The sequence below is a fragment of the Nicotiana tabacum genome, chromosome 12 (assembly GCF_000715075.1).
Source record: "Nicotiana tabacum cultivar K326 chromosome 12, ASM71507v2, whole genome shotgun sequence".
Classification (NCBI taxonomy): domain Eukaryota; kingdom Viridiplantae; phylum Streptophyta; class Magnoliopsida; order Solanales; family Solanaceae; genus Nicotiana; species Nicotiana tabacum.
This window is the reverse complement of record NC_134091.1, coordinates 51,567,686-51,582,207: the sequence shown is the minus strand read 5'-3', so window position 1 is coordinate 51,582,207 and position 14,522 is coordinate 51,567,686. Positions and strand designations below refer to the sequence as shown.

Sequence of the window (14,522 nt, the reverse complement as noted above, 5' to 3'; positions counted from 1 at the left end):
GGCCTTTGTGGTAAGGGACCGACTATGTCCATCCCCAGTTTCATGAATGGCCACGGGACACCAGCGAATGCAAAATTCTACTGGTTGGTGCACTAACTATGCGTGACATTGACATTTGTCGCATTTCTGTACGAATGCTTTTGCGTCATGTTCCATCTGGGACCAATAATAGCCAGCCCTAAATAACTTGAGAACTAACTAGTCTACACCGGAGTGGTGTTCACAAAACCCTTTGTGGACTTCTCTCATCATGTAGTCCGCCTCCGAGGCCCCTAAGCATCGAGCCAATGGTCCTTGGAATGATCTCCTTTATAACTGTCCATCAACGAGGCAGTAATGAGCCGCTTTGGTTCGTAGTGCCCGGGATGCTTTGGGTCTTTGTGTAATTTACCATGTCTGAGATATATACTGAATTCATTCCTCAAGTCCAAAAATAAATTGGTTGAATTTACTTCGCAGTAACAATCCACATCTAACACCGAATGTAGCAATTGGACGATCATACCAAAATCAGATCCTTTCATTTATGTGGATGACCCCAAATTAGCCAAAGCGTCTGCTTTTATATTTTCCTCCCTAGGAATATGGACGATTGACCATTCTCTGAATCGTGCAAGTAATGCTTGAACCTTGTTCAAGTACTGTTGCATGCGCTCCTCCTTTGTGTCAAAACTCCCATACACTTGGTTTACCAACAGTTGGGAGTCACATTTTATCTTGATGACCTCGGAACCTAGTCCCCGAGATAGTTCAAGTCCTGGAATTAAAGCCTTATACTCGGCTTCATTGTTAGTAAACAGTATAGTTCTAATAGCCTGGCTTAGGGTTTCCCCCAAAGGGGTGATTAGAACTGCTCCGAGACCGGACCCCTTTATGTTGGAGGCTCCATCAGTAAAGAAAGTCCAGACTCCCGATGTCATTCCCAACACCAGCACTGCTTCCTTAGTAGCCAAAGTCATTAATCCCGGATTGGAATCAGCCACGAAATCGGCCAAAACCTATGACTTAATTGCAGCCCTCAGTACAAAACGTGTGACTTAATTGCAATCCTCGATTTATACTCAATGTCAAACTCGCTAACTTCGACTGCCCATTTAGCCAAACGGCATGACAACTCAGACTTATGAAGGACATTCCTTAAGTAAAAGGTTGTCACAACAACTATTGGGTGACACTAAAAATAAGGCCTAAGCATTCGAGAGGCAACTACAAGAGCTAAGGCTAGCTTTTCAAGGTGCGGATAATGAGTCTCCACTTCTGATAATATTTTACTAATGTAATAAATAGGAAATTGCATACCTTCTTCTTCTCGGACCAAAACTGCACTCACCGCTACTTCTGATACCGCTAAATAAATTAGTAGTTGTTCACCTTCCTCTAGTTTTGACAACAATGGAGGTCTGGATAGGTACCTTTTTAGGTCCTTCAATGCCTGCTGGCATTTCGGAGTCCACACGAAGTTGTTCTTCTTTTTTAAAAGTGATAAGAAGTGGTGGCATTCTTTCAAGGACCTTGAGATGAATCTATTGAGAGCTGCCAACATACCAGTCAACCTTTGTACTTCCTTCACACTTGTTAACTGATCCGGAATGTCCTTGATGGCTTTGTTTTTGTCAGGGTTTACCTCGATCCCTCTTTGCGAGACCAAAAAATCCAAAATTTTGTCGGAGCCAACCCCAAAGGCACATTTCTCTGGGTTGAGCTTCATCTTGTACTTCCTCAAAATGTCGAACGTCTCTTGGAGATGTTTCATATGATCTCCTACATTTAAATACTTAACCATCATGTTATCAATATATACCTCCACTGTTTTACCTATTTATTTTTCAAACATCTTATTAACGAGCCTCTGGTATGTAGCTCCGGCGTTCTTGAGACCAAAAGGCATCATATTGTAGCAATATGCACCAAAGTTTATGATGAAAGAAGTTTTTTCCTAATCTTCCGGGTTCATCCTAATCTGATTAGACCCGGAATAAGAATCAAGGAAACTCATTAACCCGTGCCCGGCCGTAGCATTAATTATTTGATCAATGTTCAGCAACAAGAATGAGTCTTTAGGGAACGACTTATTTAAATCCTTATAGTCTACACACATCTTAAATTTTTTATTCTTTTTAGGTAATACAACTACATTAGCTAATCATTCCGGGTAAATTACCTCTCGAATCGAACCGATGTTAAGTGGTCGGGTTACCTCTTCCTTAACAAACTTGTTCTTGACCTCTGTTATCGGGTATTTCTTTTGCCTTACCAATGGGGAGTTTGGATCCAGACTTAGTTTGTAGACCGCTTCCTCCAATAGAATACCTATCATATTCGAGTGCGACCATACAAAGCAGTCAATGTTAGCTTTAAGAAAATTTATAAATTCTAACCTGAGCTCGGGATTTAACCCTGTTCCCAAATGAAATTTTCTTTAAAAAATTCCTTGAACATGGCCACTTGTTCGAGATCTTCCGCGGTTGATTTGGTCGTATCTGTCTCCTCTGATACCTAAAACGATCTTGGTACTTGATATAATTCTGACAAATCCTCCTTTTGGTCGTCTTCGATTGGTATGGGAGAAGGCATCGGTTCCTGTAATTGCTATTTTTTGGATTCTCTGTCCTTACTACTGGAAACGGTTACAACGTTCATCTCTCTTGCTGGTGGTTGGTCTGCTCTTATCTATTTGATTCCTTCTTGTGTCAAAATCTTCAACAATTGGTGATAGGTCGAGGGCATAACCTTCATCTCGTGTATCCACTTCCTTTCGAGGATCCCACTATATCCCATGTTGCCATCTACCACTTCAAACAAAGTGGTCTCCAGTACCCCTTCGGCGTGTGTGGGCAACAGGATTTCACCTCGGGTTGTGACTCTAGTAAGGTTGAAGCCGGCTAGAAATTTTGTCGTCAGAATGATGTTTCTGGTCAACTTAGCTTGTTTCACGACCCTTCATTGTATGATATTGGCCGAGCTCTCTGGATCTGCCAAAACATGCTTAATATTTGAAATCTAAGACATTGAGTGAAATTACCAGCATGTCATTGTGCAGTAAGAGAAGTCCATTAGCATATTCTTCCGAGTAAGCGATGTCATCTTCCGAGACTTCCCCAACCCTCTTGCCATGAGTCACTGATATTTTCGACATTTTGCTGTCAAAAATGTCACCCCATTGACCTCGCTTCCTCTGAAGATCATGTTGATTGTCATTCGAGGTTACCCTGTTGCTATCTTTGATGGCTCCGAGTTGTCCCGGATTCTACCATCATTCTTTTTGGTGTGATCACTTAAGAACACTGTAAGATGTCCATTCTTTAACAACATCGCCACCTCCTCGCGAAGATGTCGGCAGTCCCCAGCTCTATGGCCGTGAGTCCCATGGAATTCACACCACATGTTAGGATCCCTCTTGCTAGGATCCGATTGGATTGGTTTTGGAAATCATGCCTCTTTGATGTTTCTTTTTGCCGAAACCAGTTCTACCAATCTGATATTAAAGTTGTAATCAGATAACCTGGGATATGCGGGATCTAGGGATCCCGGTGCCTCTTTCTCCTGCAACGATCTGCGACTACGACCGCGGTCCTCCCTTCTATCAGAAGGGAATCTATCTTACGATTGGAATCCTTTATTTCCACGCCCATCGACTTTCTCCTAAGGTTGGAAACGACCCCTATAGGGCCTTCAGTCTACGTCAAAATCACATTTGAACTTATCTTGATTCCTATCACTATTCCGTCCTCTGGATGACGTCGAGGAACCAAGTTGATCATCCTTAATCCTTATTTTTACTCGTAGCGATTATGAACATCCGCCCATGTGGTTTCCTAAAACTCGAGAAAGCTCTCCCTCAAGTTTTAGGAGGCATCGGAACTCAGTGGATTTAGACCCTTTGTGAATGCCTATGTTGCCCATTCATCTGTAACCGCTGGTAACAACATCCTTTCTTTTTGGAACCGAATCATGAATTCTCATAGCAGCTCGAATTCGCCTTGTGAAATTCTGAATATATCTGCCTTTCTGGCGTGGACCTTTCTTGCCCGGCATGAGCCTTGATGAACGAATCTGTAAGTATTTCAAAAGAATCAATTGAATGTTTTGGTAAGAGAGAATGTAAGGCCCCCTTCGTGAGGGTTTTGCCAAACATCTTCAACAGATCCATCCGCTCATGAAACTCTTTTGCGCTCTAATCCATTCTTTCATTCATCTCTCTCATGAATCTCATGAGCTCGATTTTGAAAGGATCATTCAAGTTGTTATTCCCATATCCACTTCCAGTCCCCCCGGCATCATCGAAACCGACTTAATCCCTTGGAGTGTTGTTATTGGTTCTTTGAGCCGTCTGATTTGCGGGAAATTTGGGAGAATCCCAGAGCCCTTCTATTGGTGTTATTGGAAGCACTCGATGAAGCTTGTTTTAATTCCGTCATCACCCGATCTTGCCTTGAGAGGTGATCCATAATTTCTCTTTGCTGTATTCTTAGGAGTTTGATTATTTTAAAAACGTGTTCGTCCTCCACATCATCAGGAGTTAGATCCTGCACATGCCGTGGGTACTGACCCTCACAAATCGGGGTAGTTTCATCCCCTTCGTTGCGGGTCTCGCTAATTGAAGCATCACATTGGTATGTCTCTTCTCGTTCATCGTGTGCGATAACGTTGTTAGCGTTGTTGACATCATTGGCTGCCATATTTGATTTTAACTAAGGAAAGAGTCAAAACTTTGTTAGTAACAAATGAATGGACCAAAGAAATTACGCAGTTGTCTATACCCCACGGTGAGCGCCAAATTATTTACCCATAAAACAGTACAGTTAAATTTATAGCGTGGTTTATAGACAAGTGAATTGACTTGATCAGAAAATAATAAATAAATAGGAACAAAAATAAGATTAACGACTAAAATTAAAGGAGACAACAAGCCTGACTCTAAACTCAGTCTTTTCGAGAGAAAAAATAAAAGCAATGATAAAACTGTTTAGATCGAGCATAAATTAGTAGATTATAGCTTTTGTGTACAGAATGTTTCATGTACTACAATGGTTGTTAATCTCTCTATTTATAGCATCTACTTAGGGGGACAAGATCCTAAAATCAAGGTCCTCTTGAATGAGAATAAAAATGTCATTGATGGGTGCATAATGGTCGGCTTTGAATGTAGATATTCTCTGTAACGACTGCTCATTAAATTCTATCTGATGTCAACCCTTTGAATATTTATTACCAGTTATGCTTCCTTCGGTCTCCATCCAGTACCGGTTGTTACGTTTTTATTAAGGAGTGTGAATAGGAAATGGAAGAGGCACCTCTTGGGTGTGAATGGGAAATGGAAGAGGCACCTCTTGGATTGCACCTCTTCATCTCACCATTTTATTGGGGCGTGAATGGTAAATGGAAGAGGCACCTCTTGGATTGCACCTCTTCATCTCACCCTTTCATTGTCTATAAATAGAGAGGCTTAACCTTATTTTCCACCACTGAAAAATCTAAAATCTCTCCTCTCAATTTTCTGCATACTGCATTGGTTATTCAAAAGCAAAACATAAGCATTTTGTGTGATTTGCTCCGCCAATTGAGTTCGCCGAAATTCTATGAGTTGAAGTGCCGCTATCACAGAATAGTTATTTCGTTCTATCCTGAGAGGAATTAATCCGTAACCTTGGGCATTGTGAGGGGATTAAATTCCTTAAGGAAACACAAGAAACTTGTGGGCTCAGAATTTTCTCTGCTTTGTTTTTTCCTTAAACTAACGTTTATTGATTTACTGGTTTTGAATACAGAGTGATAACAAGCTTAAGGAATTTAATATTTATTTCTGTATTCATCTTACATTCTGTTTTGGGAGACTAAAATCTTATTAATTTTTTACTCCCGTTTTGGAGATTAAAATCTTCGGATTTTCTACTCCAGTTTGAAATTAAAGTCTTTGTGACTTTCTACTCAATCCGAGATATATTAACTCGGTTGCTTGTATTCGGTTTGAAGATATAAATACTTCACCGAGATAATAATTTTGTTTGTCAATTTCTTTTACACAAAAATGACAACAAGTGTGGAACAACAGAATGGTTTTGTTGGGACTACCGCTGCAATGGCAACTGCATCTTCAAGTCGCACAACTCCTGCACCGGCGATGGCACCGGGAGAAAAACCCGAAAAAATTTTCGGTGTGGACTTTAAGCGTTGGTAGCAGAAAATATTCTTCTACCTGACCACACTCAGTTTAGAGTGCTTGATCAGTGAAGACGTTCTAGTTCTGGGAGAAGAAACTCCTGAAAATGAGCGATTTGTGGTCACTAAGGCATGGAAGCATTCTGACTTCGTATGCAAAAACTATATTTTAAGTTGCTTGGAAGACGGCTTGTACAATGTTTATAGCATCATGAAAACATCAAGAGAATTGTGGAATGCTCTTGAAAAAAATTACAAGACTGAAGATGTTGGACTAAAGAGGTTTGTGGCAGCCAAATTTCTTGATTTCAAAATGGTTGACGGTAATCTGTCATAACGCAAGTCCAAGAATTGCAAGTTATTGTTCATGACCTCCTTGCTGAAGGTATAAACCGAGTCAATATTTTTATTTAAGATATTGATTATTTTACTAATTATAAATTTATGATTGAAGGTATGGTCATAAATGAAGCATTTCAAGTTGCGGCGTTTATTGAAAAGCTGCCTCCGCTATGGAAGGACTTTAAGAATTACTTGAAACATAAGCGCGAGGAGATGACGCTTGAAGACCTTATTGTTCGTCTACGGATTGAAGAGGACAACAAGGCTGCTGAGAAGAAGTCTCGTGAAAATTCAATAATTATGGGTGCAAATATTGTTGAGGAAGCTTCAACGAGCAAAAAGAGAAAGAAGTCGTCTGGTCCAAAGAATTACCCAAGCAAAAAGAAGTTCAAAGGTAATTGCCACAACTGTGGAAAGGTTGGACACAAGGCTGCTGAATGTAGTGCACCAAAGAAGGACAAGAAGAATAGTCAAGCAAACATGATTGAGAAGAATGATGAAATAGACGATTTATGTGCCATGCTTTCGGAGTGCAACCTAGTCGGAAATCCTAAAGAATGGTTGATTGATTCGGGGGAAACTCGTCATGTTTGTGCTAACAAGGAGTTGTTTACTTCTTATGCTCCCGCTGGACCCAACGAGACAGTTTTTATGGAAAATTCCGCTACTGCAAAAATTTAAGGAACGGGCAAGATAGTTTTGAAGATGACTTCTGGCAAGATTGTGAGTCTAAATGATGTCCTTCATGTTCCTGAAATGCGGAAGAATTTAGTCTCGACATCACTTCTAGTCAAGAATGGCTTTAAGTGTATTTTTGTTTCCGACAAGGTTGTAGTTAGTAAGATGAAATGTATGTAGGAAAAGGCTACCTTACGGAGGGCCTTTTCAATCTCAATGTAATTGCCATTGATATGAATAAAATTTCAGCTTCTCTTACTTGATTGAGTCAAATAATTTATGGCATGAACATTTAGGCCACGTCAACTTCAAAACTTTGCGAAAAATGATTAATTTGGAAGTGTTGCCTAAGTTTGAATGCAATAAGTCGAAATGTCAAATATGTGTGGAATCAAAGTATGTTAAACATCCTTATAAGTCAGTTGAAAGGAATTCAAATCCTTTAGACTTAATGCACACATATATTTGCGACATGAAGTCAATACCATCTCACGGTAGGAAAAAGTATTTCATAACTTTTATTAACGACAGTACTAGATATTGCTATATTTACTTACTTAATAGTAAAGATGAAGCAATTGAGGCATTCAAGCAATACAAAAATGAAGTTGAAACGCAACTAAACAAAATGATCAAAATGATAAGAAGTGATAGGGGATGTGAATATGAATCTCCTTTTGAAGATTTATGTTTGGAATGTGGCATTATTCACCAAATAATTGCCCCTTATTCACCGCAATCTAATGGAATTGCGGAAAGAAAGAATAGAATGTTAAAGAAGATGATGAATGCCTTATTGATAAGTTCGGGTTTACCCCAGAACTTGTGGGGGAAAGCTATTCTTACAGCGAATCAAATACTCAACCGAGTTCCCCATAACAAAATGCAATCTATTTTATATGAAAAATGAAAAGGTAGGAAACCCAACATAAAATATTTTAAATTGTAGGGTTGTTTGGCAAGTACAAATTCCTAAACCTAAAAGGGTGAAGATTGGACCCAAAATGGTTGATTGCGTTTTCATAGGATATGCAAGAATAGTAAAGCATATCGTTTTCTGGTTCATAAATCAGAAAATCCCGACATTTATATTAATACGGTAATCGAATCCGATAATGCTGAATTCTTTGAGAATATTTATCCGTATAAAAATGAATGTGAGTCGTCTAGTAAAAAATCTAAGTGACCTCGAGAAGAAGAAAAGGAAAGTACGTTTAATGAGGAAAATCCAAGACGTAGTAAACGTCAAAGGACAACTACTTCCTTTGGACCAGACTTTCTGACATTTTTGTTGAAAAATGAGTCTCAAATGTTCAAAGAAGCAATGTCTTCCTCGGAAGCACAATATTGGAAAGAGGCAATCAATAGTGAGATAGAATCCATATTAAGTAATCATACTTGGGAATTGGTTGATCTTCCTCCGAGAAATAAACCTTTGGGTTCTAAATAGATTTTCAAAAGGAAAATGAAATATGATGGTACTGTTGATAAATATAAGGCAAGATTAGTTGTTAAAGGGTTTAGACAACGAGAAGGTCTTCATTACTTTGACACATACTCGCCGGTAACATGGATTACATCTATCCGGGTGTTAATAGCGTTAGCCGCCGTGTATGGCCTTCAAATCCATCAGATGGATGTAAAGACAGCCTTCTTAAATGGAGATTTAGAGGAAGAAATCTATATGGAACAACCTTAAGGGTTTGTAGTTTTCGGAAAAGAAAAGAAGGTGTGTCGACTTGTTAAGTCACTTTACGGACTAAAACAAGTACCAAAACAATGGCATACGAAATTTGACCAAATAATGTTGTCAAATGGTTTCAAGATCAATGAGTGTGACAAATGTGTTTACATTAAGAATACTCCAAATCAAATAGTCATTGTTTGTTTATATGTGGATGATATGCTGATAATGAGTAACGACATTGCTAACATAAATGCTACTAAGCGCATGCTTACTAGTAAGTTTGATATGAAAGACTTAGGAGTTGCCGATTTAATTTTGGGAATTAAGATCCTTCAAACTCCTCAAGGTCTAGATTTGTCTCAATCTCATTATATTAAAATGGTACTTGAAAATTTCAAATATTTGGACTTTAAAGAAGCAAAAACGTCAATTGATTTAAACCATACTCTTATAAAGAATAAAGGTCAAAGCAAGTCTCAATTGTAATATGCTCGAGTGTTGGGAAGTTTGATGTATATTATGAATTGTACATGACCTGATATAGCTTGTGCGATAAGTAAGCTTAGTCGATACACAAGTAATCCCAACCAAACTCATTGGATAGTAATGAAACGAGTTTTGGGATATTTGAAATATACCCAAGACTATGCATTGCATTACAATAATTATCCCGCAGTTGTTGAGGGATATAGTGATGCAAATTGGATCACCGGATCAACGGAATCAAAATTCACAAGTGGATATATTTTTACCATTGGTGGAGGAGCAGTGTCTTGGAAGTCATCCAAACAGACATGCATCGCCTGCTCTACAATAGAGTCTCAGTTTATAGTTTTAGACACGGCCGGTGAAAAAGCTGAATGGCTCCGGAATTTCTTAGAAGACATTCCATTTTGGCCCAAACATGTGGAACCTGTATGCATACATTGCGACAGTCAAGCAGCAATAGGAAGGGCTGGGAGCGTTATGTATAATGGAAAATCTCATCACATTCGACGAAGGCATAATACCGTTAGACAACTACTCTCTAGTGGAATTATCACAATTGACTATGTAAAATCAAAAGATAATGTATCGGATCCGCTTACAAAAGGCTTACCTAGAGAGGCAGTTGAGAAGTCATCAAAGGGAATGGGACTATGGCCGAGGACAAGTCACTGTGGCGGTAACTCTACCTAGAAGACTGGAGATCCCAAGATCTAGGTTCAAGGAGATCAAACAAAGTCATTAATGATTGTTCAAAATTGTCAATTAAAATTTCTTTTTGGTCCATTCGCGTGATGAGACAATGTTCAGTACCAAGGATAAAGCGTTAAGGCTTTTTAATGGTTTCTAAATTTGATATGGGGTATATCAAATAGATAGTAAATATTAATGTGATTCAAAAGTTTGACCATGTTTGACCTACGAACCGACCGAAGTTTGTCGGTTGTTTTTCAGAAATTACATCTACCGACCAAAGTTAGTCGGTAAAATCTTCTCCTATAATAACCGATCGACTTTGGTCGGTAAATTCAACTATAAATTTTATAAAATATTTTAAATAATAATATAATTATTAAAATTTAAAAATGTGGGTCCACATTACCGACCGATGTTGGTCGGTAATCAAAAAGGTACTTTGACTAAGCAAGTCTGACCATTGCGGTCAAATATTTGACCAATATACCGACCAATTTCGATCGGTATGTAATTTTAAAAAAATATAAAATATTTTTTGGTAGTTTTCGTCCGCTTTGGACGGTTTTTTAGTAGCTTTTGTTGACCGACCAATGTTGGTCAGTATGGCTTGGTCGAATTTTTCCTAATTTCTAGTAATAGCACACAGATGGTATATAAAAGTAACTAATTAAGAATGCAAAACCTTTAATCAAACAAATATATGAATATGTTGGTCGGTATGGCTTGGTAGAATTTTTTCTAATTTCTAGTAATAGCACACAGATGGTATATAAAAGTAACTAATTAAGAATGCAAAACCTTTAATCAAACAAATATATGAATACGTTGGTCGGTATGACTTGGTTGAATTTTTCCGGATTTTTAGTAATAGCACACAGATGGTTTATAGAAGTAACTAATTAAGAATGCAAAACCTTTAATCAAACAAATATATGAATATGCTTATATGCATGTAAGTTCCATATTTAGGTGGTTGTATCGATTACGTTAACTATAGCTCTTGAGGAATGAGAATAATGAACAGTTCTAGCCCATTCCTCAAAAGAAGCCCTATCCGCCAAAAGTTTCATGCATATAAGAGAATATTGTCCCAAGATCAACATTATTTAGCGTCCATGATTATGGATGAAGCATGATATAAAAAAAATTTCTTCCATAAAATAATTTCCTTAATAACACATTGAGGTGCACTCTAATCGAGGTTCTTAACTTGGTTTATACAAGAACAATCCAGAGATTAATGCACTCCAAGATTGTGGTAACTTGTAACTAATTAACACGATTTTCCAAAATGTTATGCTGACTTATCTAGAATGTAGCATGTCGCATTCAATCCGATCATCTTAGTCTAGTTTTGTTAGGAGCAAGAAATGAATACAACACTAATATTAATGCACACAACATATAATTGAAAGGCTCTTACAACTTGCATATCGTTAGAAGAGTGTTGGCAATGGCTCCATCAAATAGGGAGATTCAGAGTATAGAGTCATCCTTGCCACTTGCTTAGTCATGTGACTCATGTCGATCGACCATTCCTCTTTCTTTTTCTTGAATGCATTAATAGCAAATAAACTCAACATTTCCAATTTGAATGTTGAGACAATTATGTGATTTAACATTTTTTTTTTCCCCTTAACTTGGTTTTATCGCGAATCGGGTAGGATTTTCCCTTTTCTACTTTTTTTCCAGAAACTCTAGCCCTTTTGTTTGGAGAGTAGCTAAGGAAAGGGCAGAACATTTATGTTTTCGTGCTTCGCATGAGAAAGAGAAAAAAGAAAGGAAAATGAGGAGACAATATCATTCCTTTTGCTTTGGATTTTCATGCAAGAAGATTTGAATGAATTTTTCTTGTTGTCACAGATATTATTAAATGGATTTTGTTCATTTGTCGAACAATTGATGAAAAAATGAATTACATGTGCCTTGTTTTTCTTCTTAATTTCTTTAGGCATTGTTCCTTCACTTACCCAAAATAGTTATAAAATGCAAACTTTGTAATAAAGATCACGATATTTAGTACTTTGGTTCAACATCAATCAAATTCATTGAAAAATTTCAATAACACCCAAACACCATTGGAAGTTTCAGGTTTCGAATCAATAATGAAAAAACTTCAAATTGGAAGAGTACTGGGGACAATATCATTTATGGCCAGCCAGATACATGTTGTTTCAAACAGCTCCAATGATTGGGACTATTGAACTACTTATAATATGAGCCAGTAGAGTCTATGACATAATTTTCATAAAATATCTTTAAAATTGATAAGATCCAGTAGAAATAAATCTAACAATTTCGAAACTGAAAACTTAGGGTATGTCAAGTATTAGCCGTCTTTATTTTTTATAAAAGTAGTAAATCCTTTATAGCTTCGAACATCAAGAGACATTTGAAGTTTGGTGAATATTCATTTTAAAGATATATAAAAACAAATATATGACTCATCTTTTGGATTCATTTGGAAGCGCCGCCCTTAACAATGTTTGGAGCTTTATTTTGTAAAGGCATTTAAAGCAGATAGAGATTAAAGACAAAGTAGTAGTACTATATAATCATAATCCAAGTACTTTGAGTTTCTACTTATTTTGTTACCATATTTAATTTTTCTATTCCTTGAATGAATGCCAACATATTTATCATAATTGGATTTTTCTTTTCCTAGAAGAAAATTATAATTCTTCCATGTTTGGCTAGTCCTTTTTCTTGAAGAAAAATATTTTAACATCTATAAATTAAAGATCCTTCCTTCTCATTCAGCAGCATCCATAATATAGTCATAAGGGATTTGAGAGTCTTGTTTAGTGGGAGAACTTTTCGAGACAAGTGTTAGTGTGTGTGTTTGCCTCTTTGTGAGGTTGTTCTCTCGATATTTTGTACTCTCTTTTATATAGTGGATTGCTCATCTCCGCCTGTGGACGTAGGTCAATTGACCAAACTATATTAAATATTTGTCTCTTTTGGTATATTTCTCTGTTGTCTGATTTATCATCGTTCAAGGTTTGATTTACTAGCTTCCGAATGACACCTGGTTATTTCGATCCTAACAAGTGGTATCAGAGCGAGTGTCAAGACAGGTTCATCTTGGCGGGTTTAGTTTTAGCTGCAACCTATTTGACGGTAATCATGATTTTTTACTGATAAATTTGACCGGAGTGCTACTCACGTTGAGACAAACTTTGTGGTGGAGATTTGGAGATTCGACTTGTTGAAGGTTATCTGAAGAAGGTGGATCAAGTTTATTTTGTTAAAAAATTCAGGCCAAGGGGGAGAATTGTTAGATGTTTGTCCTAATTTTCTTACCATCTTTAGTTTTTCTATCTCCTGAAGGAAAGGGTAACATATTTACCATAATTGGGTTTTTCCTTTCCTAAAAGGAAAAGATAATTCTTTCATATTTGGCTAGTCCCTTTTCTTGGAGAAAAAAGCTTGGACTTCTATAAATTGAGGACTCTTCTCAGTAGCCTCCACAATAAAGCCATAAGGGGTTTGAGAATCTTGTTTAGAGGGGGAAACTTTCCGGGACAAGTGTTAGTACGCCACTTGTGTTTGTCTTTTTGTGAGGTTGTTCTCTCGATAGTTTGTACTCTTTTTTATATATTGAATTGCTCATCTCCCCAAGGGACGTAGGTCAATTGACCGAACCATCACTACAAGAAATCGGACCTTTTGTGGCGACCTTTGTCGCTACAATAGCACAAAATATTGCCACTACAGGTTTTTTGTAGCGACCTTAAGGCTGCTGCAAGTAACTACGTTACTGAATGTTTATTGTGATGACTCCTTGGGGTTGCCACAAAAATAACCCATTTGTGGCGACTATACTCGCCGCGAAAAGCAGACACGTACGTCACAAAAAAGGTTCCACAATATAGATTTAAAGTGAGTCGCCGCTGAAGAATGACTTGCAGTAGCGACTATAGTCGCCACTACAACCCTTATATTATCAGTGACAACTCTTGTCGCCACAATATCCTAAAGTTTAGTAGCAACCTTGGTCGCCACAGTTACTAATCGTTTTTGTGACAACGTTTGGTCGCCACTAATACCTGTTTTTTCAACAACTTTATTTCCAAAATCCTATCATTTTCAGTGGCGCCCTAATTTATAAGATTAATATACATGTATTTTTCTACCATTTGATAATAAATACCAAAAATATTTCTCAAACTGAATATTATAGATACTTCCATTACCAAAATATCAATTAATATGTACTACACAATAATTCATCATTCATTGTCAATGTATCCATATACATATGATAAGAAAAATAAAAACTAAGATTTAGGGCCTTCAAACTCCTCCATGGTCGACAACAAACTCCTCCATGGTCGACAACATTTGTGATTTAGGGCCTTTAAATTTTATGTCTCTTTTGATATATTTATCTTTCGTTGTCTAATTTATCGTCGTTCAAGTGTTGCTTTACTATCTTTCGTATGACACGTGATTTTTTTTCGTCCTAGCAGAA

At 37.4% G+C, this 14,522-nt stretch overlaps 1 protein-coding gene across 1 annotated transcript; it reads right to left on the bottom strand.

The window, feature by feature from the left end:
* Positions 1–524: 524 nt before the first annotated feature.
* Positions 525–959, bottom strand: LOC142167157 (uncharacterized). Its single transcript, XM_075227317.1, has one exon. The coding sequence runs from the start codon at positions 957–959 to the stop codon at positions 525–527; it is 435 nt and encodes a 144-aa protein (XP_075083418.1).
* Positions 960–14,522: the final 13,563 nt, after the last annotated feature.

Bases quoted from the DNA above. Each gene is read 5' to 3' on its own strand.
- LOC142167157 (XM_075227317.1), bottom strand. From the start codon at position 959: ATGACTTTGGCTACTAAGGAAGCAGTGCTGGTGTTGGGAATGACATCG.